Source organism: Pituophis catenifer, unplaced genomic scaffold (assembly GCF_029215685.1).
Source record: "Pituophis catenifer annectens isolate HBS135680 unplaced genomic scaffold, rPitCat1.0.hap2 SCAF_4, whole genome shotgun sequence".
In the NCBI taxonomy this organism is placed as follows: domain Eukaryota; kingdom Metazoa; phylum Chordata; class Lepidosauria; order Squamata; family Colubridae; genus Pituophis; species Pituophis catenifer.
Genome location: NW_027256884.1, coordinates 111,485,482 through 111,511,252, shown reverse-complemented (window position 1 = coordinate 111,511,252; position 25,771 = coordinate 111,485,482). Strand labels below are relative to the sequence as shown.

The 25,771-nt window shown below is 40.1% G+C and overlaps 1 protein-coding gene across 1 annotated transcript in view; it reads right to left on the bottom strand.

The window, feature by feature from the left end:
* ARHGAP20 (Rho GTPase activating protein 20) overlaps nucleotides 1–25,771 on the bottom strand; it is a 94,589-nt gene that overhangs the window by 12,064 nt on the left and 56,754 nt on the right. Inside the window, exons 4-9 of the mRNA XM_070943925.1 lie at nucleotides 17,847–17,996; nucleotides 15,974–16,015; nucleotides 14,874–14,958; nucleotides 10,831–10,908; nucleotides 7,187–7,253; nucleotides 954–1,142 (exon numbers count right to left, since the gene is read on the bottom strand). Coding sequence (XP_070800026.1) covers nucleotides 954–1,142; nucleotides 7,187–7,253; nucleotides 10,831–10,908; nucleotides 14,874–14,958; nucleotides 15,974–16,015; nucleotides 17,847–17,996 — 611 coding nt within the window. The remainder of the gene's footprint in view (nucleotides 1–953; nucleotides 1,143–7,186; nucleotides 7,254–10,830; nucleotides 10,909–14,873; nucleotides 14,959–15,973; nucleotides 16,016–17,846; nucleotides 17,997–25,771) is intronic.

The window sequence follows — 25,771 nt, the reverse complement described above, 5'->3', positions numbered from 1 at the left end:
GAACCTATGGCACACATCGCCCAGCTCAGTTCCATCCCGCATGCGCATGCGCCTCCTGCCGGCCAGCTGATTTTCCGGTCTTTGCCGTGCATGCGCAGGGAGGTGACATGCATGCAGGAGTCATGTGCGCATGCCCAGGGTGGGGGGTCATGCGGGGGGGCAGAGGATCATGTGCACATGCATGGGGGGAGGGTGGGAGGTGCAGTGTGACACCCCCCCGCAGCCCATTTTGGGCCTAGCAGGCCTCCCTGCAGCCTCCTGGGATCAAAAATGGGCCGCAGGGGGGTCACACACGAATGCATGGAGGGGGTGGGGGAGCACAGGGGGTTGCACACACATTTGCAGGAGCATAAGGGGTCACGTGCCCATGTGTGGGGGGAGCACACGCATTGCATTATGAATGCAGGCACACACGCATGTTGTTGCGCGCACGCGCTGCTTTCAGCAGGCGATGACAAAAAGGTTAGCCATCACTGGTATGGACGATATCGATACTTGTGCATTTGATTTTTGTGTTCTAAATTAAGAACGTTCTATGTTGAATTTAACTTGAAGCCCGTTTCTCTATTCAGATTGTTCTGAAATTTGTCTTTATGACATCTGCAAATTTGACAAGTGTTTCTTCGAGCTATTGACCCAAATTGTTAATGAAAATATTAGAGGACCCGTTCTTGTGGCCTTGTGGTGCCCCACTCAATACCTTCTTCATCTGAAGCGAAACCATGTACTATTTTAGCATGTTTTAGATTCTCTTACCATTCTATAATATTATGAAATCCTAACGTCCTCGGCAATATACAACTACAAGAGAACAACTGGAATCCACTTGTCATAGGAATCGATAATAAACTCAACAGGCCTTCTGCATGACCTAGTGGGCTACACCTACAACACTACTGGTTGAGCTGGGGGACCCTTGCTGAATGAAACCTTTTGTAAGTGGGAACACTCACCATTCAACTGATGCCCAGTGGCCAGTCGGCTTGGCTTGAGAATGAACTGGCACTGAAGCTCACGGGGCAATTGTTCTATTAGGAAGGCTCCTTGAAGATCCAGAGGGCAATCGCCATCCTTTGACCCCTCTGTCTGGGGCAAAGTGTCACGAATGTGGTTCATTTTAATTCCAAAAGGATATTCATGCCCTGCTCATAAAAGAAGAGATTTTAATTTGCATATATGAAAAACAAAAGTAATACTCCGAAAAACAAGACCTACCAGAACATCACAATAATGTTTATTCTTTAAAAATGGACTGTAATCCCTAGAATAAATGTATCGTACTCACTTGATTTTACACTATGCTAGCCCAAGGGTGCTTTTTGAAAAGGCAACTGGGCTTTTTTTTGTTTTGCTTGAAGATGTTTCATTTCTCATCCAAGACGCTTCTTCAGTTCCAGAGTTCTTCTTCAGTTAAGCGTCTTGGATGAGAAGTGAAATGTCTTCAAGCAAAACAAAGAAAGACCAGTTGCCTTTTGAAAAAGCACCTTTGGGACAACCATGACCTGGATGACTGAAAATCTCCACAGACATTTACACCAGAGGTGGGATTCAGCCGGTTCCGTCCGGTTCAGGCTAACCCAGTGTTTCTCAACCTTGACAGTTTGAAGATATGTGGACTTCAACTTCCAGAATTCCCTAGCCAGCTATGTTATGCTATGTTGGCTAGGGAATTCTAGGAGTTGAAGTCCACACAATTTCAAACTGCTAAGGTTGACAAACACTGGGCTAACCGGTAGTGGCGACTGCAGGAGGCTCCGCCCACCCACCCGGATGTAATGCATTGCACATGTGCAGAAAGTCATGCGCATGTGCGGAGGAGGCACGAACGTGCTCACATTTGCGAACAGGTAGGGAAACCCACCTCTGATTTACATTATGTTATCCTTATGATCAATTATCTGGTACTCGGGATTTTCCAAATCCTGTCCTTCCCTTACTTTCTAGCCCTATTTTAGATTCTGCCTGCTAAAAATGGAAAATTTATGGTGTGCTTTATTTACTGACAGTGCCAAATATGTGGGCACAGGCCAACCAAAACGAAGGGCTGACATATCCAGTGACTTTAAAGTATATCCACTATTATTTCTTAGAACAGCCATTATTATTTCTCCTACACAGGGCAAATGCAGAGCATTATGTGTCAGTCAAATCACCACTGGGCATTGAAAGCCTCGGCTTTTGTATATCTCAAATGAACAGAAATAACAGATTTCTGAGTTTGTAGCCCGAGGCTTGCAAAACGACATCTGGATACCATATGAAAACATGTTATTCTTTTCCTCTCCTCCAGTTTTCCTTGATAAGCAGTATATCCCACAGCGTAGGATAAGTTAGTGTGTATCCTTACAATGGAAGGATTTAGAGTTAAGACTGCTTAAGGAAGCCAACTTTTGCTACTCCAGCATTCATAGCAAGTCTCACTGTTTTCAGCATAAGATTGAGAAGTCCTTATGGTGAACCAGGCAATTGGAAGAGGTTATTAGGAAAGGGAGGCAGATCAAATCATATCAGGGTCAAACCTCAGCATGGGGAACTCTATCTCTGCATTCGACTTATTAGCCTTTTAACTAGTTAAGAAGAAAAACAGTTGAATATATATATATATAAAATCTTCCTCTCTTGAAGGAAAACGTGCACATGTTATTTGAATATTTTCTCACATACAGCCAGCAGTAAATTCACTTCAGATTATTTGGCCCTATTTTGGTCTTTTACCAGAACTTCCAAGAACCATCAATTTGAGGGACAAGTACTTAGAATTAAAATACTGAGCAACAGTATACTCCAATTCAGAAAACAGAATCTGTATTCAGTAGCAGAACTGATCTCAATCCACAGTCTTCCTATGCAACACTTTCCTGTGAAGTTAAACCTAGCCTAGATTCCTGATTGCTGGAATCTTGACTTGTTCTTGGATATTTATAATACATTTGCTTTTAAAGAAGAGTTTAAAACACACTTTGTTCATTTCAAAAGCTAATTTAGGAGCTGCTAAATTTTGCTGTTATAATCACTACACAATTGCGTTTTAAAAATTCTTGCTAAACTTTTGCCAACCATCCGAACATCTACTGAGATATCATGATCTACACCTCTAAGTACCAACAACATTTCACAGCCAGAGGCCATACTTCAAAACAAAATTAAAAGCTGCAAGTGCAAGTTGCAGATAACATGAAAAATATCAGTAAATGAGAGTCTGTCCCTTGCAATGAGGATTGGGCTTTACTTTTAAGTAATAAAACAGATTTGTTAAGTCAAACAGAAACTTAACTCATCTATTTTGCATCTTATTTCACTGAAAAAATATAGTATTTTTGTAGTTCCCAGCTTTTTAATTTTTGGGGGGATGGGGGTGGTTTCCTGGCACACACACACACACACACACACACACACACACACACACACACATATATATAAAATAGGTAAAGGTAAAGGTTCCACTCGCACATGTGCTAGATATTCCCGACTCTAGGGAGCGGTGCTCATCTCCATTTCAAAGCCGAAGAGCCAGCGATGTCCGGAGACGTCTCCGTGGTCATGTGGCCGGCATGACTAAATGTCAAAGGCGCACGGAACGCTGTTACTTTCCCACCAAAGGTGGTCCCTATTTTTCTACTTGCGTTTTTTACGCGCTTTCGAACTGCTAGGTTGGCAGAAACTGGGACAATTGCTGAGCACATTGTAAGCCGCCCTGAGTCTCCGGAGAAGGGCGGCATATAAATCAAATTAAAAAAAAAAAAAAAAGTAACGGGAGCTCACCCCATTACACGGCACTAGGGATTCGAACTGCTGACCTTTTGATCGACAAGCTCAGCATCTTAGCCACTGAGCCACCATGCCCCTTCTTTAAAAAAAACCCATCCAAAATCCTAGCTTTATTTGTCCCACTTGAATCTTTTCAAATGTGTCTCACTGATCAGAGGGCTCCTTCAATTTCTAATTCACTCAAGGGGGTGGGGGCGCTACATGGATACAATTTATGGAATTGTATAGAAAGAGCACAGATGTGGTTTGTCACTGATTTCTTTTAGGATGTGTTATGATTTCCCAGCTGAGCATTCAGCCCAACACTGCTTGGAATTCTCCCACTCAAATATTAATCAAGCTTGACCTGTATATCTTCTCAAGTCAGTCAGGCATGGTTGAAAAGGCTCTGCCACCTGTTCACAGCACATGTCAAATAAAATTGCAATATGAAAAATCATAGATACAAAAGTCGAGATTGTCATTATTTTAGATGGCTTAATAAATTGGGGCAGCACAGTGTCTTGACACTGGGCTTGTTGGTTGGAAAGTTGATGACCCAGGTTTGAGACCCAAGTGCCATGCGACAGGGTGAGCTCCTGTCCTCGCCCCAGCTTCTGCCAACCTAGCAGTTTGAAACAATGCAAATGTGAGTAGATAAATAGGTACCACTTCTGTGGGGAAGTAGCAATGCTTCATGAAGTCATGCTGGCCACATGACCGCGGAAATGTCTTCCGACAGCCCTGGCTCAATGGCCTTGAAATGGAGATGAGCACCATCCCATATAGTTGGCAACGACTAGCGGAGTAAAATCTGCAGGGATTCCTTATTTTTTTGAATATATTGGGATTGGTTCTGTTTTATTTTTTAATAAGCCCCGCTGAATATGTTGCCCACTGCAAGTTCCAATAGATCCAATGGCATGGCCATGCTAACAAGAAGGGATAGTTGTGATTTGGTTTGACTGCTCCAATACTTGGCCATTGTTGATGTTCTAAGTTGGCCTGACTCTTCAGAAGTATTGCAACATCCCAATTACAATTACTTTTTTTGGATCAGAACAAATACGGCCACTGCTAAGGAACTTTATGATGTTGAAGAAAAAGGAGGTATTTCAACATCAAATTCAAATCCAGATTTGTCTTGTTTTAGAATAATCTACTGTAGCCAATGTGCTTCAGTGAAGCTCTACAAAGGCTAAAAATGTTAAAAAATGTATTAAGTCTGTCCGTGGGAGTAATGGCAGTCAAGGAACGAAAAGCCAAAAGGCAACAATTTGCCTTTCAATCTGCATCTGTGCAACACCCACTGCTGATCAGAACAGAGTTGAGAAGAAGAGCCTTTGCTTCCTTAAGTTCATGGGATCTTATCGGAAGATACAGCATCGTACTTTAGCACTTTAAGTGGGTTTCAGAAAGAAAAAACTATGTTCCCCACTTACAGTAGGAAAGGTTTTCTAAACTCATCTTCTTACAAGGCTGTCAAAATGAACAAGAATGCAAAAAAGACAAAAGGAAAAGAAAAGGGAAAGGGGGAAAAAAAAAGACTAAATCGAAGGAGGGATCTAGCATTTTCTTATAAAAATAGCCAGATTACTAGCAATCTGTAATTTGTAATGAGGGGGTTAAATGGGTATTTTCAATAGGTGGTTTATGAAAGCCAGGCCTATCTTTTTGAGCATAACAAAATAAGGCGTTATGCAGGTCGGAATTAGAAATACAGTTCTCAATAGTCTCTGAGATCGCATCTAAATCTACAATTACAACTGGCCACAGTCACATACCCTCATTCACACACGCTCCCAAGAAAATATCAAAGGCAGTTGATAAATTTTTCTGAGAGAACGATATAACCTCAGTCATTATCTGTATTGCTTCTGGTTTTAAAAAAATCCAAACCAAACCAGTCATCATAAAAATTTCTCTTTTCCTTTACCCCAACTTAACTAGCTCAATGTGCCAAAACCACAACACACATATATTTTTTTTAAAGGAAGTAAAAGTGGGATGTTACAGTAAGTTTTCTGAACTCGCAGCACACTTTTAAAGAAAAACATATTTGACAAAATCAGCCAAGAACATGTCATCTTATCTTCAGTAAGTGTGCCAAGAGCGATTGCAGATAAGAATCGCATTTGGAACAACTCCGTTGCTTTTCTTTTAATGTACTACGATAAGCCATGATTTGTCCACAGGTATTGTTGCTGATTTGCACAACATCTGAAGCCGTTTATCACATTTTACAAACCACAGTGGCTGGATATACATACAGCACAGCCAAACCCTAACCATATAATGGCTTCATGCAGTAAGTGACGCCTGTTTCGATTTTTCAAATATGAAATTAAATTCCTGATGAGCCTTCCTGATATTAATAGGCTCCAATTCCCATCCATCCAACAGAAAATCAGAGGTTTCAGAAACGGCGTCCCCAAAACAGGAGGAAATTCCATACTGTTGTTGCAATCTATTAATTAGTTTAAAATACATTTATTCTGATTGTCTACTTAATACAATGCTCACAGTAAATATTTTCTAGATCAGGAGTCTCCAACCCTAGTCTGAGGACTGGCACCTGGCTGCGACATGCCAAAAACCAGTCCATGCAAACAAGTGAAGCCCCATCCACAGGATGCAGGAAGCACACGAAACCACACCCCCTCCGGTCCACGGAAAAAACTTTCTCCACGGTACTAGTCCCTGGTGCCCAAAAGGGGGGGGTTGCTGTTCTAGATGACTTAAAAAATATCCTTATTTAGGCTGTCATTGAATAACAAAATCATGAGTAACATTTAATACTATTTTGTTTTGAGTTTCATCTATTTTGTTATATGTCCTCAACTTATAGCCATCCGTTTCATTACAGTTTGAAATTATAACAGTTCTGAAAAAAGTGACTTACAACCAGTGGTGGGATTCAATTAATTTAACAACCGGTTCTCTGCCCTAATGATTTCTTCCAACAACCAGTTCACCAAACTGCTCAGAAATTTAACAACCGGTTCGCCCGAAGTGGTGCGAACTGGCTGAATCCCACCACTGCTTACAACCAGTCCTTACATTTACCACTGTTGCAGGATCCAAATGGCCATGTGATCAAAATCTGGGTGCTTGGCAACCAGCATGTGCTTATGAAGGTTGCAGTGTTCTGAGGACATGTGATCGCCATTTGTGACTTTCTCAGCCAGTTTCCAACAAGCAAAGTCATTGGGGGAAGCCGAATTCGCTAAAACGACTGCATGAGTCACTTAACCACTGTGGCAAAAAAGGCTGTTAAATCAGGCATGACTGCAGTGGACATTCCCGTTGCAATTGTGGTTGTAAGTCAAGGACTACCTGTATGTTGTTATTGTTTAACTGTTATTGACTCTGAAACCTTTGAAAGAATATAACACAAAGCAAATTCTACACCGTTAGTATACGCTTTCCATACACTTACCAATAAGAGGATAAGGGGCATCTTCTTTTCCAGAATTAACCCACAGCTGATAATCCTTCTCAGAACCCTTTAAAAATACAATCCTACATCTGTTAGAATGAACAGAAAGCTGATTTATTTAACATTATAAATTAAAACATGTGTCCTTAACACAGCTGTTCTAGACTACAGCAGAGGTCACTGACTTTTAACAGAAATCAAATAGCAGAACACTTAAATATTTACACTATTGGCACATCTGTTGTAATATGTGCCCCGGCAGAGCTTCTGACAGGCTCCCTACACATTTGGGTAAAAACACGAAAGGCTGTATTTTGACCAGGCGTGACAATTGTATGCAATCTAAGTGCTGTGGAGAGGGCTCGACTGCAGCTGCTCTTTCCACATATGGAACTCCCCAGACTGTGGTGACATGGCATGACTGTGAACTGAAAAGGAAGGAAATGAAAGGGGAAAGGAGCGAAAAACAGAGCATTTCTTCCATCTTGAAATTTGTTTCCATTCCAATTGATTTCATGCTTCCAGCTCCCCCTTTGCAAAGATTTCCAATAAGCTGGAACATGTCAGAAAGCTCTTTTCTAAAAACAGTATGTTCACGAAGCCAAAACTGAACAACACAAAAGACAGCGAATATGGGGGTCACTAAGCCCCCAGAGAGCAGGAACTACGAAAGAATACAGAGCTACACTAATAACCAAACAAACGAACTCCTAGACTATACCCTGTGCCAATAACCTGCAAGGTTTAATTTACTTTCACTACCAGTGTTTCTATGCTATCCTACTCCAAGCTGGTTCCAAGTTAAACTCCTGATCTGTATCATTCAACTGGACTGCCCTTCTAGTTTTTAGATCAGAATATGAGTGATTGTGGACAGAAAATTAAACCATCTCTCTTTGAATGTGTCCCATTTTCCTCCCGGGCAAAACAGAATTGAAGTGGGAGATAAGGAGGGTGACATTTCTGCTTCTTCTTTTCAGGAAACAGCTGATGAGAATATGGATCGGAGTGTTTGGTGCTCACAATGGGGAAGCTTTCAGACAGTCTCACATTTGAAGCAATGCACCAACAGACAATGGGAGGCCTGGCCTATTTGGATCATAAGCGCTCCATGGCTTAGGGCCAGGGTATTTACGAGACCGCCTTCTGCCACCAATAGCCTCCCACCAGCCAGTACGCTCGCACAGAGTGGGCCTCCTCAGGGTGCCGTCCGCCAGACAGTGTCGGCTGGTGACCCCCAGGGAGAGAGCCTTCTCTGTGGCGGCGCCTGCCCTCTGGAACAACCTCCCCCCAGAGATACGTACAATATCAGACCTCCGGATTTTCCGTCGGGCCTGAAAACTTATTTATTTCAACTAGCTGGGCTGGCTTGATCCCACAGTTTTGGGTTAAATTTTAATTGATTTTAAATTGGGTTTGTTTTAAATTGCAGCCAGAAATATTTAATTATTTTAAACTGTTTTTAAATTTTGTATGTTTTGTTTTTATTTTGGCTGTTCACCGCCCTGAGTCCTATTGGAGAAGGGCGGTATACAAATTGAAACAAATAAATAAAATAAATAAATAAATAAAACTCTGTCGTGGTCCCCCGTCTCCCCGCAGGGATGGCCAACTATCCAGGGGTGAAATCTACTTACCTTCCTTAATGGTTCAGAAGCGCATGTGCATGTCATAGACGCGCGCAGACCTTCTGCGCATGTACAATAAAAAACACATCACTTCCTGGTTAAAACCAGGAAGTAATGACACCCGGCCGGGTGGGCGGAGCATAGCTCCGCCATCACTACCGGATTGTCGAACCACCGGCCAAGATCGCTACTGGATCGGGCAATCCGGTCCAATCCGGGAGCATTTCACCCCTGCAATTACTCATTGAGGAGTCCTTGGTGCTCTCTGAGCTTGGTTGTTTTCTTGCAGACGTTCCAGTACCCAAATATCAGTGCTAATGTTACTAGCACCAATGATGTTAATGACTTTGGGTAATGAAACGTCTACAAGAAAACAACCGAGCACCCCTAATTTTAACCCCGAGCTACAAATATTCTCCTTTATTGGTAACTACCCATTGTCCCAAAGGTGCTTCTTCCAAAAGGCAAATGGACTTCCTTGGTGGTTGTTTTGGTTTGGTTTGGCTTTTGTTGAAAATGTTTCGCTTCTCATCCAAGAAGCTTCTTCAATTCTTCAGCTTCTTGGATGAGAAGTGAAACATTTTCAAATTAAAAAAAGCAAAACAAGTAAATCCAATTGCCTTTTTAAAAAAGGCACCTCTGGGACAACCGTGACCAGGATGGTTGAGAATCTAACCATCCATTCAGAATGATCTGGAGTCTTTTTTTTTTCTTCTTCCTCCATACAAGAAAAATCCATAGTTTCTTAGCATGCCATAGCATTCCAGGATCTTAGGTGACACAAGCTACACTGTTTGGGCATTTTTCGGCACTGGATAAAAATGTCCTTTGAAAAATTGCTTACTTGTTTGAAATGGGGAATTCCTAGAAATTTTGGGGCGGGTGTTCCTAAAATAGAAGCATTATTGAAACTTCATGTAGCTAGCTGAAAGTGTTGTTTTGTATACCGCTGAAAATGGGTGAGTATCAAAAGTACAGTCATTGTACTGCAATCAAAGTCTCCAACTCTAATGCTGTAATCTCACATGTCTCCTTTAGCCTTGAATGCTATCAGCTAGAAGGCAGCAATCAGTTGAGGATCAAACAGCCCATATCTTCAAAAGGTAGAAGACAGCCCAATTCTGAATTTTCCACTATTTTCGAGAAACTATTTTAAAAGTACAAGATGGACTGATTGATGCCTACTGGTTAATCCACTTTTTCCAAGATTTCAGAAACACAAATTAGGTGTCTAGGAACCTGAGCTATACTTTAAAATTTGTCTGTGGATATGCGGGGAACTTCCTGACTTAATAGAGTTTGAGACAGTGGTGAAATCCAAATTATTTTACTACCGGTTCTGTGGGTGTGGCTTGGTGGGCGTGGCATGGTGTGGTGTGGCTTGGTGGGCATGGCTTGGTGGGCATGGCAGGGGAAGGATACTGCAAAATCTCCATTCCCACTCCACTCCAGGGGAAGGATACTGCAAAATCCCCATTCCCACCCCACTCTGGGGCCAGCCAGAGGTGGTATTTGCTGGTTCTCCGAACTACTCAAAATTTCCACTGCCGGTTCTCCAGAACCTGTCAGAACCTGCTGGATTTCACCCCTGGTTTGAGAGATATTAATAAGACAGCCGACAGCCAGTCAAATACTTCCCAAAGTGCAATAGACAAGAAATAGTTTTGGATCAAACACGGGGATGCTAATTGAAGAAATTGACCTTTTACTGTATTGTCCAATTGGCACAGGTTATATAGTAGGAGTGAGTTTGTTTGGTTTTTAGTGTAGCTCTGTATTGCTTTTAAGGAAAGATGGTTTATATTCTCTACTTAACAGAGGAGGGGGAAAACTGAATTCAAGCAATTATTTCCTCCTCGGAATTAAGTACTTTCTTTATCCCAGTAATTATTTTTCAAGCTGGTCAAACTTGTATAAAGCAAAATTATATTTTTCAGGCATCAGGATTATTTTTTAATACTGCAAACGGTGTCATTATTTGCCAACATAAATAAACAGATAAATAATCAATCTCACATTAATTCCAAGCTGTTGGAGGGCCAAGAGGATGACGTCGTTTGCCGTGTCCAGGTTAGTAATGGTTAAGGTTTTTGACTGTGAAGAAGAAAAAGAAACATTAAACCTCTATTGTTGCTCAAAAAAAAAAAAAAAAAAAAAAAAGGCAGATGAAAATGTCAGTCAGAATTTGGGTATGACAACTATATGTAAGCTCGAAGGATGAAAACAAAAACCAGATGCTCTAACTCAGGGGTATCAAATTCACGCCGTCATGGCAGCGTCATATGACGTATCGGTACTTTTTACCCCTTCGCTAAACCGAGCATGGGCATGGCCAGCAGATGACACATCTGGCAGGGGTGGGTTCTAAATTTTTTTACTACCGGTTCTGTGGGCGTGGCTTATTTTGTGGGCGTGGCTTGATGGTCATATGACAATTCTTTAGGATTCAGCAAAGGTACTGGTCTACGCTTTTAACTGCTTGCAGGGCTGTACCAGTCTACCCACTTGTTCTTGGAGTGTTCCGGTCTACCCATTTGTTTTTGGAGGCACTGGTCTACCCATTTGTTTTTCGAGCGCACTTGTCTACCACCACACTGCCTTTTAACACTGATCAGCTGTAGGGCTTCCCTTTGAAGCCCCGCGGTAAGAGTTTAAACAGTTTTTTTCCTTTTAGCCGATCAGCTGGGACTCGGGAGGCAGTGAATAGATTGGGGGTGGGGCCAAATAAAAGGTAAGAATAACGCGGGGGCCAGCAGTTCCCGAACAAAGAGAACCGGTTCAGTGATGTCACCGCTACCGACTCGGCCGAACCGGGAGGAACCCATTACTGGCATCTGGCCCATGGGCCAGGAGTTTGACAGCTGCGCTCTAACTGCATGTAAATTAGAACTAGATCTTGGCAAAGGGTGTTTTTCTTTTTAATATTCTTATTCTGAAATTTTAAATAATAAGGGATTTATTTTACACATTGCCTGTAGTTGCACCTCATGCTATATTTCAGACCAAAGTATAGAAGTAACAGTGGGTTTAGGGCTGGTAGACGTTTTCTACTCTCTTTACAGAAAAAATAAGGAACGTGAAAGTTTTCCCTTTTACCTTCCCTTAAGTAAATGTTTTTGTACCGTCTACTATGACAAAATGCGCTAAGCACTAATGTTTTATTTTTAAAAAATTAATATTATTCCAGGATTTAGCCACAATATTAAGCTTCATTCCTAGTTTGTACTGCATGACACAAAAAGCTCTAGTTAATTGAAAACTTGATTCTGAACTCCTCTAAATTGGTGGAGGTCTCTTCTTTCTAGATTCATTAAATACAATCTTGTAATTGCAGCCGATAGGAGTCTGTGAATACTCCTTCAAATACCACGATCCATAATTTCAATCCCTCTCAGAAAGAATCTCCAACGAGTGCAAAACTCTTAACCAGGAGCTCTTAAGAGGGTTCTTTAAGGCAGAAACATTTCTTTTGGGAGAAAGATTTCCTCTTTTAAATCAACATACATATTAAACGTTTCATAATTAACTTCAAAACCAGCCCTCAAAACTTCCAATTCCAAAATCTCTGTGAGTTTCCTTTTCGCCAGCTGCTCAAAATAGTCTTCCGCCACAAGAGATGGAGAAAATTATACAGTCCGGTGCCACAGAAGGTAAACTGAAGCAGTATGAACTCAAGTCTATTTTTGTTCCAGGATGCACCTGAATAATTATGACATGAACAAAACAAAGCTAACATTTCTGCAAAGTAGTGATATCTGGCACCCGGGAGTAGATCAGCAGATTTGCATACAGCTTGCCTTTGGTGAGAATGTGATAAAAGTAATTTGGGTTGCTTATGTCACCTCCCCCTACACTTAACCCCAATTTGCAGATAAAATGAAGCTGATCCCCTGGGATGTCCAGCTGTTCTAGCTAGGGAAAAAGCAATCCACAAACCAAACATATTTTCAAAAGCCATTCTATTGTCTCCTCACTAGTATTTCTGGTGTTATTACTGTATATTGCACTTTTAAGAATGATCAGTCCTGGAGAGAAATATGCATCTGTTTTGCAGTGTTATGAACTGTTGTGTTTCACAGTGCACTGCCCCACAGGTGGCAAAGGTTACCACCTTTAGAGCGTTCCATGGCTTAGGACCTGGTTATCTACAGGACCGCCTACTACCACCAATAGCCTCCCATCGGCCGGTACGCTCTCATAGAGAGGGGCTCCTCCGGGTGCCGTCGGCCAAACAATGTTGACTGGCGGCCCCTAGGGGGAGACCCTTCTCTGTGGGGGCACCTACTATCTGGAACAAGCTCCCCCCAGAGATACGGAGGATCCCGGATCTGTGCACCTTCCGCTGTGCTCTTAAGACTTTTTATTCCACCAGGCGGGCCTGGCCTAATCTTTTCCCTCTTTTTAATTATGCAAATTTTAATCGGTTTTTAAATGATTGGGGTGTTTTAATCTGTCTGGGCCAAATTGTTTAATTCGGTTTTACTTTGTTTTTAAATTTTGTATCTATGTATTTTTACTGTTTGGCTGTTCACCGCCCTGAGTCCTTCGGGAGTAGGGCGGTATATAAATCAAATAAAGTAAGTAAGTAAGTAAGGTGCTTTTACAAGAGGCAACTGGACTTTCTAGTTTTTGTAGCAGCCCTCTCTCAAAAGAGGGGGAGGGATACGACATCATCTATCTCCAGTCTACAACATGGTCCTTTCAACAGTTCAAAGAAGGCTCCACACCCATTTGCACTATTCAGGTGACCCTGACGACACAGAGAAACCTCCAGGTGGCCTCAACTATTCTCTAAATCAGGGGTGTCAAACTCAAGGCCCATGGGCAGGATATGGCCCGTGGGACTGGCCTGGAAATAATAGGCCCATTTTGGCCGCGGCGCCTCTGCCAGCCAAAATGGGCCACAGGGGGAGCTGCATGCAGCCCCTGCGTAGTCAGTTTTCGGCCTCCACGGCCTCCAGCAGCACTCTGCCAGTCAAACATGGGCCACACAGAGGCCTCGCGGGGCCTCCACATGGCCTGTTTTTGGCTGGCAGAGTGCTTCTGGAGGACTGGGGTCTCCCCACGGCCAGCAGAGCGCTGCAGGATGACTGTAGGTCCATTTAATCTACAATCAACAATCTATATCTAGATCATATCTGCACATGTGAATACCACATTATATCGATCCCTTGCTCACTCATTTCTTCTTTTGTTTTAAATGTTAAATTACAGGGCTTTTACAAAGAATTAACAGTGTTAGATAAAATCCTAACAGGAACAGAAAAGAGGGTAATAAAGAAATTGTATAATTATCTATTGGGTATAAAATTGGAAGAGGAACAAGTAAAAGAGACAATGATAACATGGGCGAAAAACTTTGGTTACACGATAGAATTAGATAAATGGCAGAAATTGTGGGATAGGAATTATAAATTAACAATGTCAACTGCATATAATGATAATTTGTATAAGATGTTTTACAGATGGCATTTACCACAGGTGAGGTTGGCCAAGATGTTTAAAGATAAATCAGGTAAATGCTGGAAGTGTCATCAACTACCTGGATCTTACTATCATATATGGTGGAGATGTGAAGAAGCAATGAAGTACTGGACAAAAATTAAGATATGGTTGGAAGAGATGATACAGCAACATATTGACTTGAAACCAGAAATATTTCTGTTAGGACTTTTACCTGAAGCTTATAATAAAGAGAATGTATATTTAATTATTCATGTATTAACTGCAGCTAGAATTGTATTTGCACAACATTGGAAAAGTGGAGAGATTCCCATTGAAGAGAAGAAGATAAGGAAAATATTAAAATGTGCAGAATAGATTAACATTAGCAATTAAGGAGAAAGAGCAAACTGAATATTATATGATATGGGAAGTATTTTACCAATGGTTGGAGAATAAAAATGGAGTTTGGAAATGAAGGAGACCAAAAAAAAAGCAGAAAATATATTAAGATAGAGATATAAATAAGATGAAAATTGTTAGTTTGTGTATGAAGAGAATAATGATATTTGGGTTAGACACACTGCTCATTCAAACTGGGAGTCAGAAACACTTACATATACACAATTTCCAATATCCTTTGCAAGAATCTTCAACGGAATACTCTTGGGATAGTCTTTTGCTTTCTCTTCTTTCATTCGACTATCGAAGCAAGCAAAAATCGAAATTAGCCTTTATAAGTAAATTCACAAAGCAGAAATGACAATGCATTCAATAATAGCTATAAATATTAAGGGGCAATTTCATCTTTAGCAAAGCTAGCCAAGAAGCTTGTAGGATCTTTCCTTAAAAAATATTATTTCCTTTAAATATATATTATTTTCATGTTATGTAACAAAATAGTATTCAGTAAGAATTCAATCAAATTCAGTCACCTTATTCATCTCTCAGTCTTTCTCACTTGGCTTTATGATTGCATTTCTGAAGACCATAAAATAACCTCATTTAGACTAAATTTAGGGACTACAATGTATCCGCAGACATTTCTCAGCATTTCCCAGATGTTTTTCCCCAACTTGATTTTTTATATTTTTCAAAAATATAGAAGCTGACATAGTACAAAGCAAAGCACTATCCTCAAGCATCAACTTCATTTCTAAGAATGAGCATTTCTAAGAATAAACTCCATACTTTCTCTTCCAGAATAAGAATAATGGAAAGAATGTCTAAGCCCTTTTAGTTTTAGTTTTTAAAGGAAATATGCTTACTTGCCTAGAAAAAGAAAGTAAGCTATGGTAGTACAGAGTAGAGTTGGTGGCAAGAAGCATTTGTTAATTCAGTTCTGTATAACTCTATTCTACCCAGATTTTGAAAGCTGTTCAGCAAGTTCCTATATTCTCAAAATTTCAAATGTGCCCAACTAGCTTAAAAAAAAGCTGTATATCTCTGAACTATACTCACTAAAATGAGAAACTGTCTAAAGTTTGATCTAAATTAGATAGACAAGATTTTGCAACAACTGGTTTGAATTCTGACCTTGCTGGAAGTGTTCCGGACTAGAATGTTAGACAGCGTCAGAATATTTCCAGTTAAGTTAAAAGCAGCTGTTTCAAATTTAAATCAGGATACTTTGTGCTTGAACCTTTTCAAATACAAATTTTGCACCTGGCTAACTTAGCAATGACTTCCTAATATGAATACAGAAAAAGCAAAGTACCTTTGAAGGGAAGTGAGCCACTTCTCTTTTTGCTCGACGGAACTGAAATAATTAAGAACACATTTTTAAACTTTAGCAAATCAATTCCAAATGGAATCTCTTTACAGTGTATAAGCCAACTTAGATAACAGTTCAGAATAGTTGAATAGAGTAGCAAATAAACTACCAGAGTAAAATATGCAAATCTGCTAAGCAGGGAACCAACAGGCCAAGTCTCTTTGAAAATGAAAATGAAAAAAAAAAAAAAAACAGTAAACCCAGACTGCAATTTTATTTATATAAAAAGACCTTCTTTAGGTTTTTCATCCAGAACAGAGCCTTGTTCTGCTACTGAAATGCCACTACAGCTCACACAAAGTGCTTTGTGAGTGGAACTCCACTGTAGAAGAATTTTAAACATTAAAGTGAAAACAACGAAGAATCAAAATATATAATGAGTGGATATTTTGGAGAATGTAATTAATTTCTATGGTTCATTACTATATTCTGCATTGGTTATGACACATTCAGAATGTCCTTTTGACAGACATTCCAACATTTTTAAAGTTGGACTATTTCAAAGTCAAGATGAAAGTCAAGCAAGAATATCCATTAAAAGGTATTTCTTCATTGATACAGGAGATCAAATAACAATCACATTATCATTGTAAATCAGTATATATTTCCCCAAACTGTGAAATAAATTGAAGTAAATCAAACTGTGAAACCTCTTAGTGTAAATAGGTTGTAGATTGTCTCTCTCTGTGTGTGTGTGTGTGTGTGTGTGTGTGTGTGATACTATAGAATATGTATAGTAGGCCACATAGAATGTTTTTGTAGGGACTGACTCTTTTTTCTTACATTCAATCATATCCAATTTATGGAAACTGCCTGGACAAATCCCTGAAGCTTTTTTGGCAAGGTTTTTCAGCTGTGGCTTGCCATTGCCTCATTCTTAGGGCTGAAAGAGATTGATTGGCCCAAGTTCTCTGGGTACTGATATAGTCACACATTAAGCTGTTTGCCTGACTACCAATTTATTTCAGTGTTTTGGTTGTTCAAATCCTAAATGTTATGAAACCAGAATACCTCCAAAAAGCACCTCCTTTCAATTCATATATTGCCCTAGAATTTCACTCATACTTTGATGTTCCACTGTCTTTTCAGACCTTTAAAAAGCTTCTATGACAAGCTCTAGTTTTCATGGGTCTCTTCTGCTGCACATATTGTGTCTCTACTTATCTTTTCCCAACCATCTATCTCAAATAGTCTGGGAGGATAAAGAAGCTTTTAAAAATCTGGGAATATGGCAAAATGAGATGCTTTGATTTGAATCAGCATAACTGCATTCTGCTAAAAGTTAAGCCACAGCTGAATGCAAACTCTGATCCTCATTCTAAATTTTCAGTCATAAGATCAGGAGTACGGATCCACTTTTCTTTAAACTCAATAATTGAATATTAATATGGCTTCAGAATATAGTTTTGACACCCAAGATAACTCTTAAGTGGCGACTCAGTTGGATATTTGCAAAAAGGTAAAGGTAAAGGCTTCCCTGTCAGTCATGTCCGACTCTAGGTCATGGTGCTCATCTCTGTTTCTTGGCCAAGAGAGCCAGCGTTGTACAAAGACAATTTCTGTGCTCATGTGGCCAGCATGGCTATAAGCCGAGGTACACAGAATGCTGTTACCTTCCCACCGAAGTGGTACCTATTAATCTATTCGCATTTGCATGCTTTCAAACTGCTAGGTGGGCAGGAACTGAAGCAAGGAACGCACGGAACTTGGGTCTCGAACCCGGACTGTCAGCTCTCCAGTTGACAAGCTCAGTGTCTTTAACCACCCCTGGATATATGCAACAATAAGAGAAATCAATTAAAAGAATCTCTTGTACCTGAAACTAGCGACGCAGTTGGTTGTGGGCCATCCCAAAACGAAAGATCGGTCAGCATTAGTGCTGCTCTCACAGACCTCTTCCAAGCAAGAAGCAGTCCACATTTCAGACAGGCGGGCCTGGGTCTTCAGTTTGAAATGCAACTGGGACCTGCAATTACAAAAAAAAATAAAAAAATAAAAAAAAATCCACATTTTTTATAGGTAGAAAAATATAAAGAAACAAAAATCTGGATAGCTCAGCAGACTAATGCATTGTAATTTAACTCCAGCTGTCTGCAATTAGTAAGTTCGAATCTTGCCAGGCTCAAGGTTGACTCGGCCTTCCATCCTTTCTAAGGTAGGTAAATCGAGGACCCAGTTTGTGGGGGCAATAAGCTGACTTTGTAAAAATATACAAAAGTATGAAGGCTATTGCTTAACGCATTGTAAACCGCCCTGAGTCTCTGGAGAAGGGCGGCATATAAATCAAATAAAAAAAAAACATACAAGGCCTATGTGCACTCTCTCCCTCCCTCCTCCCTCCCCCCCTTCTCTCTCACATACACATACACAGCTACAAGGCATTTTGGTTGCTATATTTCAATATCATCCACAACTAGTCTATATTGATAAGTAATTCATCTTGTTAAGTTGATAACACTATCAATATAGCAGAAAATCTACATGCAAGATCTCAAACCATTCTTAAAATATACAAATAGGAGAAACATACTTCCCCCTCTGGTGGAGAGCCATTATACATAAAACGAAAATATAACTCTTGACATTTTAATTTTTATATACTGTTTTATATTTTGATGTTTTATTGTATATCGCCCAGAATCCTCCTTTGAAAGAGTTGGGTGGTTCAGAAATGTGAAATATAAATACATAAAAACAAACTGTTCATTGCTGATTTTTAGATTTTTGTTCATACGTTCCAATTTTATAGTTACAACATTAACACAACTCTTATATTATATACCACATACCACAAATAACATGAGGGTACTCATGTTATTTGCAATAAATTGTTTTAATAAATAATCAAGAATGTTTCCTCTGGGCAAGTGAGCATAAATGGAAAACCACATGCAGTAAGCCTTTCTATGTTGTTCTCCTGCCTCTGACCCTTTAGACCAGGGGTGTCAAACTTGTGGTCCGCAGGCCGGATGCATCATGTGCTGGCCACGCCCACCCCCAGTTTAGTGGAGGAAAAGTTGTGATACGTCATGTGACGACAACGTGTCGTCGTGAGCTTGACACCCCTGCTTTAGACTGAAAGCTCACACAACTGCAAGCATGGATCCTGTTTGCCTAGATTTCAGTTAGAGGTCATGCTTTAGATGCTGGCTATTGAATAAATGACAAATAGCTGCAGGAATGCTTCTAAATTTTGGTTTTGGTTACCACCTTTAAAGCGCTCCATGGCACAGGACCTAGTTATTTTTGGGATCGCCTGCTGCTACCGATGACCTCCCATCGACCTGTGCACTCCCACAGAGAGGGCCTCCTCGGGGTGCCATCAACCAAACAATGTAGGCTGGTGACCCCCAGGGGGAGGTCCTTCTCTGTGGGGGCACCTACCCTCTGGAATCAGCTGCCCCCAGAGATAAGGAGAATCCAAGACCTTGGTGCCTTCCGCCGTGCCCTTAAAACTTTCCTTTTCCAGCAAGCCGGGCTGGCTTAAAATTTTTTTAAAATGTTTTTAATTGGTTTGTCACTTTTTAAATTATGGGACCAAATAGATATATATTCTTTTAATTGTTTTTAATGTTTGTATTTTATGTTTCTTATTTGTGGCTGTACACAGCCCTGAGTCCTCCGGGAGAAGGGCGGTATATAAATTCGAAATAAATAAAATAAATAAATAAATGTCAGCTGGCGGGCCCGCAGGGGAGGGCCTTCTCTGTGGCTGTCCCAGCTCTCTGGAACCAATTACCTCCTGAGGTCCGGACCGCCCCCACCCTATTGGCCTTCCACAAAGCGGTGAAGACCTGGCTCTTCCGGCAGGCCTGGGGCCGTTGATCTCATTATAATGATCTTGCGAGACCCAGCCACGAATTGGATAAGGTGACCAGACGTCCCGCTTTTGGCGGGACAGTCCCGCTTTTGAGCAATTTGTCCCACGTCCCGCGGCGTTTCAAAAAAGTCCCGATTTTTCTTGAGCCCCAGCTGATGGCTAGAAGAAAAAAAAACTGTTTAAACTCTTGCCCGGGGCTTCAAAGGGCCGCCCTACAGGCAATCAGTGTAAAGCAGTTTTTTTTTCCCCTAGCTAAGCTTCAGAAACGAAAACGAAACCGAAACCAGGGTCTTTGGTGCAGCATGACAAAATGAGGCAGAGAGAGATTTATTTTTATTTTTATTTTTCCTCCCCAAAAAAGGTAGGTGAAAAACTGCAAACATGGGAAATTTAGGAGGAGAGTTCAAGATTTTAAAACACAAAGGAAAAAAAGCTGTATTTAACTAGGGAATTGTAATAATTGAGATACTATTAATTGTATATTGTGTTGAAAGCAGAAATGGTTAAGTTGTGGTTCGGAGGAATATATGGGAGAAATTATTTGGTTTATTATTATTGGTAAATATAATTAATTGATTTGCAAGAAATTGGATTGCATGGAAATAATTGGAATATTCATGTTCATATTGATTAATATACAAAAAAGATAGTTTTATAACTAATTGATTTATATTAAAATGTTGAATTTGTATTAAACAACTGTATTACATAATTACATAATTAAACAATGTGAGGATGGATATAAAAATAGATGACAATGGGAAGGGGTATAATATAGAATAGAAGGGAAAAATTGAATTTGATTAAGATTAGAGATGAGGATGAAGGGTAATATTGGTTTTTTTAAAAAATAGATGAGGAATAAATATGGCAAAAAGGAAATATAGAAATTGTAAATTTAATTGAAATGACTAACCGCTGTTTAAATTTGTGAACCAGCCAAATATTCTGTTCAAAGAAAATACATTGTATGTTTGTATGTGTGTTTCTAATTATTGCTATTTATTCATATTTGTTCTCTTTTATTCTTTAAAGTTTAACAATTCATTCTTTATCTTAATATCTTTATATTTGCTTGGGGTTGGCTTTCTTCCCTTTCATCTTTTTTATTGTACAGCAATCTTTCTCCTCAAACCTACCACCTCTCTCTTTTCTTTCCTTCTTACTTTCTCTTCCCCCCACCCTCTTTTTCTCCTCCCTACTTCCTCTTTCTTTCTCCTTCTCCTCCTCTCTTCCTCCCTCTCTTACCCTCACTCCTACTCTAATTTCCATTCCTTCATCCCTCTCTATTGCTGTAATCCTTTAATGCATATGGACTACTCAGAGGGCTGAAAAAGTTATTTTTGACTGGTCCTCACACTTTTGACCAGTCCTCGAACTTATGACTGTCCTCACATTTTACATTTTTGCCCTATCTTGTCATCATGGGGAAGAGAAGCAGTTGTGAAATGAGTGACATGGTTGTTAAGAATGCTGCACGGGCATAAATGTGAGGATGGTCATAAGTGTGAGGACCAGTCAAAAGTGCGAGGACCTGTCAGAAATGACTTTTTTCAGCCCTCTGGTTAATCCTTTTGTGCATATGGACTACTCAGAGGGCTGTAAAAGTTATTTTTGACTGGTCCTCGCACTTTTGACCAGTCCTCGAACTTATGACTGTCCTCACATTTTACATTTTTGCCCTAACTTGTCATCATGGTGAAGAGAAGCAGTTGTGAAATGAGTGACATGGTTGTTAAGAATGCTGCACGGGCATAAATGTGAGGATGGTCATAAGTGTGAGGACCAGTCAAAAGTGTGAGGACCTGTCAGAAATGACTTTTTTCAGCTCTCTGGTTAGTCCTTTTGTGCATATGGACTACTCAGAGGGCTGAAAAAGTTATTTTTGACTGGTCCTCGCACTTTTGACCAATCCTCGAACTTACGACTGTCCTCACATTTTACGTTTTTTTCCCTATCTTATCACCATGGTGAAGAGAAGCAGTTGTGAAATGAGTGACATGGTTGTTAAGAATGCTGCACGGGCATAAATGTGAGGATGGTCATAAGTGTGAGGACCAGTCAAAAGTGTGAGGACCTGTCAGAAATGACTTTCCAGCCCTCTGAGTAGTCCCTATACACATAGCCATGGCCACCCGGTCACATGACCAGCTAGCCACGCCCACCCAGTCACATGGCCTCCAAGCCATGCCCACACAATAAGCCACGCCCACAATGGTGTCCCTCTTACCAATGTTAAAATCTGTTCACCTTACCCTATACACATAGCCATGGCCACCCGGTCACATGACCAGCTAGCCACGCCCACCCAGTCACATGACCAGCTAGCCACGCCCACAAAATAAGCCACGCCCACAATGTCCCTCTTTACCAATGTTAAAATCTGGTCACCTTAGAATTGGAGTGCATGTGTTTTAAGGTTTTTAAAGTTTTTAATGTTTTAATGTTTTTCTTTTTAACATTTTTTATAGGATTGTTCGCATTGTTTTATTCTTTGTTGTAAGCAGCCCAGAGTCCCTTGGGAGTTGGGCGGCATAGAAATGCGACAAAATAATAAATAAATAAATAAATAAATAAATAAATAAATAAATAAATAAATAAATAAATAAATAAGTAAAATTTCTAGAGCCCCCCTGCCCTAAACTGACTACTAGTCTCTTAGGAAAGACTGAAATTCTTTTTACCAAAGTATGTTTCATTATGTTTATTGTAGCTTCCTATTTTAAATTCCAGTTAAAACCTTCTTATTTTGGAGTTTTTAAAATTAATATTAGCAGGCCAGAAAGAAACAGGTGCAATCTGAAACAAAAATCAAATTATTCATCCTTAGAGTTATGGATGAATAACTCAAAATGTGTTCTAAGCTACAGCATAGATCTACCATCAATCACATGCAGCTCTTTAGGTCTCAAATATGGATGCATTTAAACTTTAAGGATTTCAGAGGACTGGCTTATATTGATAATGCTTCTATTTTTCTATTTTTCTAAACAATCTTGTTGTAAGTAGGTTCTACCACCCGGAGAAATTGGCAGTAACCCAAATATCCACAGATGCAAATACTAGTCTGCACAAAATTCACTGGCAGCTGCTGCCTGCATGAAATAAAGGAAGATTCAAATACTTTTCTTCTATGACACAATTCCCCTAAATTCCATTCTGGCAATTCCAAATCAATTGTTTTTGGATTAGAAATTCTCCAGGGAGGGGGAGGTGAAGTGATGCAGAATCCTATGCTAATACCCCAATATGGCTTTTACAGATCTTTACTCTGTATCTCACTTATTTGACCATGTAGAAAATCACTTAGGGAAACTTAGGTGAGATGGACGGTTGAGCCCAAAATTTCTGTTCTTAAGTGAGACATTTGTTAAGAGAACTTTGCCCCATTTTACGACCTTTCTCGCCACAGTTGTTAAGTGAGGATGCATTTGACAAGTTAATAGAAATAGAATTCTTTATTGGCCAACTGTGATTGGACAGACAAGGATTTGGTCTGACTTGCTTGTCAGAAGGTCTCAAAAGGTGATTGGGATACAGCAACTGTCATAAATATGAACCCGTTGCCAAGCATTTGAATTTTGATCACATGACCATGGGGATGCTGTAAAGGTCGTAACTGTGAAAAATGTTAAGTCACATTTTTCAGTGCCGTGGTAACCTTGATCACTAAACGAACTGTTGTAAGTCTAGGTCTACCTTGTACTCACTCCATTAGGACAATAAATGATTTTCAAGTCCAAATAAACATTGATGAAGCACGTTCTACAATTATGGGCCAGAGGAATATAATTTTCTTGTAATCTCTCAAGGATTTAATCCCTTTTTTAGGAAAATAAAGGGTGAAAATTCAAATGAAGCGCATGCACTCAAATAAGTAGAGGTTAAAAGCAGGGGTTCTATGAGATAGATAGAAAAGATATGGAAAAGTTTTGCCTCATAGAGCTGTTTTGACTTCCAATCATTGGAGTGCCTATCTTTGAGAGGGGGGAAAGACCCCCTTCCATTGTCTACAATCTAAAGCAGGGGTCTCCAACCTTGGCAACTTTAAGCCTGGAGGACTTCAACTTCCAGAATTCTGGGAATTCTGGAATTTGAAGTCCTCCAGGCTTAAAGTTGCCAAGGTTGGAGACCCCTGGTCTAAAATGTGGAAACAGACTATTTTCTTCCTTCCAAGGTTCCCACAATTCATGTAACATGGCAGCTTTAATGCAGAACCCAGACGTGGCCTCTTGCTTCATGAAGTTGCACTAAAACACTGCTTTGTTGAAACCTTGATTAAAATATACCATTTAAGGCTTCACATTGGCTAATTATGAGGGCTCATGTTAGCAAGGTTGGAAGGAAAGACCATTACATAAGCCAGAGTAGATGTCTTCTGCATTCCAGCATGGGAAATTAGCAGCCAAAAATCCATTTTCCCAAAAGATACAAGAAAAAGATTTAGGATTTACACTCTTGAGCATGACACATTCTAGATTCTGTAGCTATTGTTCTCCTGTGTAGATATGACTCCTGCAATAACAATTAGCCAGTTACTGAATGTGGAGTCAAATAGCTGGAGAATTATGAACGAAGCTTCATGCTTCCATGAAGTCTGATACTTATGAATTAAAACATTGGTGTCATTATATCTCCTTCTACTTTCACAAGGCCAAGGGAGGGAGGCTCATTTGTCTTTAAGGATAATAAGGGAGGGAAAAAAAAAACAACTGATTGTCTATCCCAGGGGTATCAAACTGGTGGCCTACGGGCTGTATGTGTCACGCACAGGCCACGCCCACGTTGGCTCCACAAAGGCAAAAAAACATCATGGTACGTCACGTGATGCGGTTGAGTTTGGTCTATCCCCTCTTGGAGGCTGCAAGGAAGATTTCTGTGTTGAAAAGCACAGGAAAGCCTGAGTACAGAGATATGGCCTTCAGTTGCTCCAAACTGGTCATGATGGAATGAGTCTGCTTCCTTTTCTGGCATTCTAACTTACTTTGTTTTCAACAAAACTTTGTCTTCTGGATTGAGCTGCTGCACAATGTCTTGCCTAGCAAGTCAACTATAGGTATTCCTCAACTTACAATCATTCATTTAGCAACTATTCAAAGTTACAACTGCGCTAAAAAAAAGTGCCATACCACCATTCCTCAGACAAGCATCGCAGCATTACCATGACACATGATCAAAATTTGTGCAACTGACACAAGCATTGTAGCTTTCCAGGGTCATGTGATCACCATCATGTGACCTTCCCAGCCAAGCTTCTGACAAGCAAAGTTAATGGGGAAAGGCAGATTTCCCTTAACAACTGCCGCAATTTACTCACAACGAGTTTCAGTTGTGGTTCTAAGTTAAGGACTACCTATACCGCTCAGAATTGGAAGATCTGATATGAAAGGAGATTAACCTAAAAAAAAATAATAATTTATAATACTTGAGTAAAATGTTCCAAGAGGGAAAGAAGGCAAAAGAACAATGTTTATTAGCATGCAAATCAGAGAAAATACCAGTTCTTAAAATAAAAACTGTGAAAACAAAAATGTCTGCCTAGAAAGATCATCCAGTCCTGTTAACATAACAATTTTTTTTTCACAAAGCAATTTATTAATACTTTGTTAGCAAAGCCTGTGAAGGATAGGGCTCTTATGCTTAGTGCTTCATTGTATATATCCAGTCATTGCTTTAGGAGATAATTACATGTCATTAGACATCAGTGGCTGATTTTTTTTTGCCCAAGGAAAAGCAGTTTCAGGAATAGCACTGGAACCAAAAAAAACCCCCAATCCTTCTGTTCAAATGAAATTGGAGTTCACTTATGGAAAGTAAAACTGGAACAGGGAAAGTAAGCAGATATATAAATCAGTTCTTATTTCGTTTGAAAGAAACAAAACCCTGGTCCTTAACACTGATTGTATCTCAGAAACAGGTTT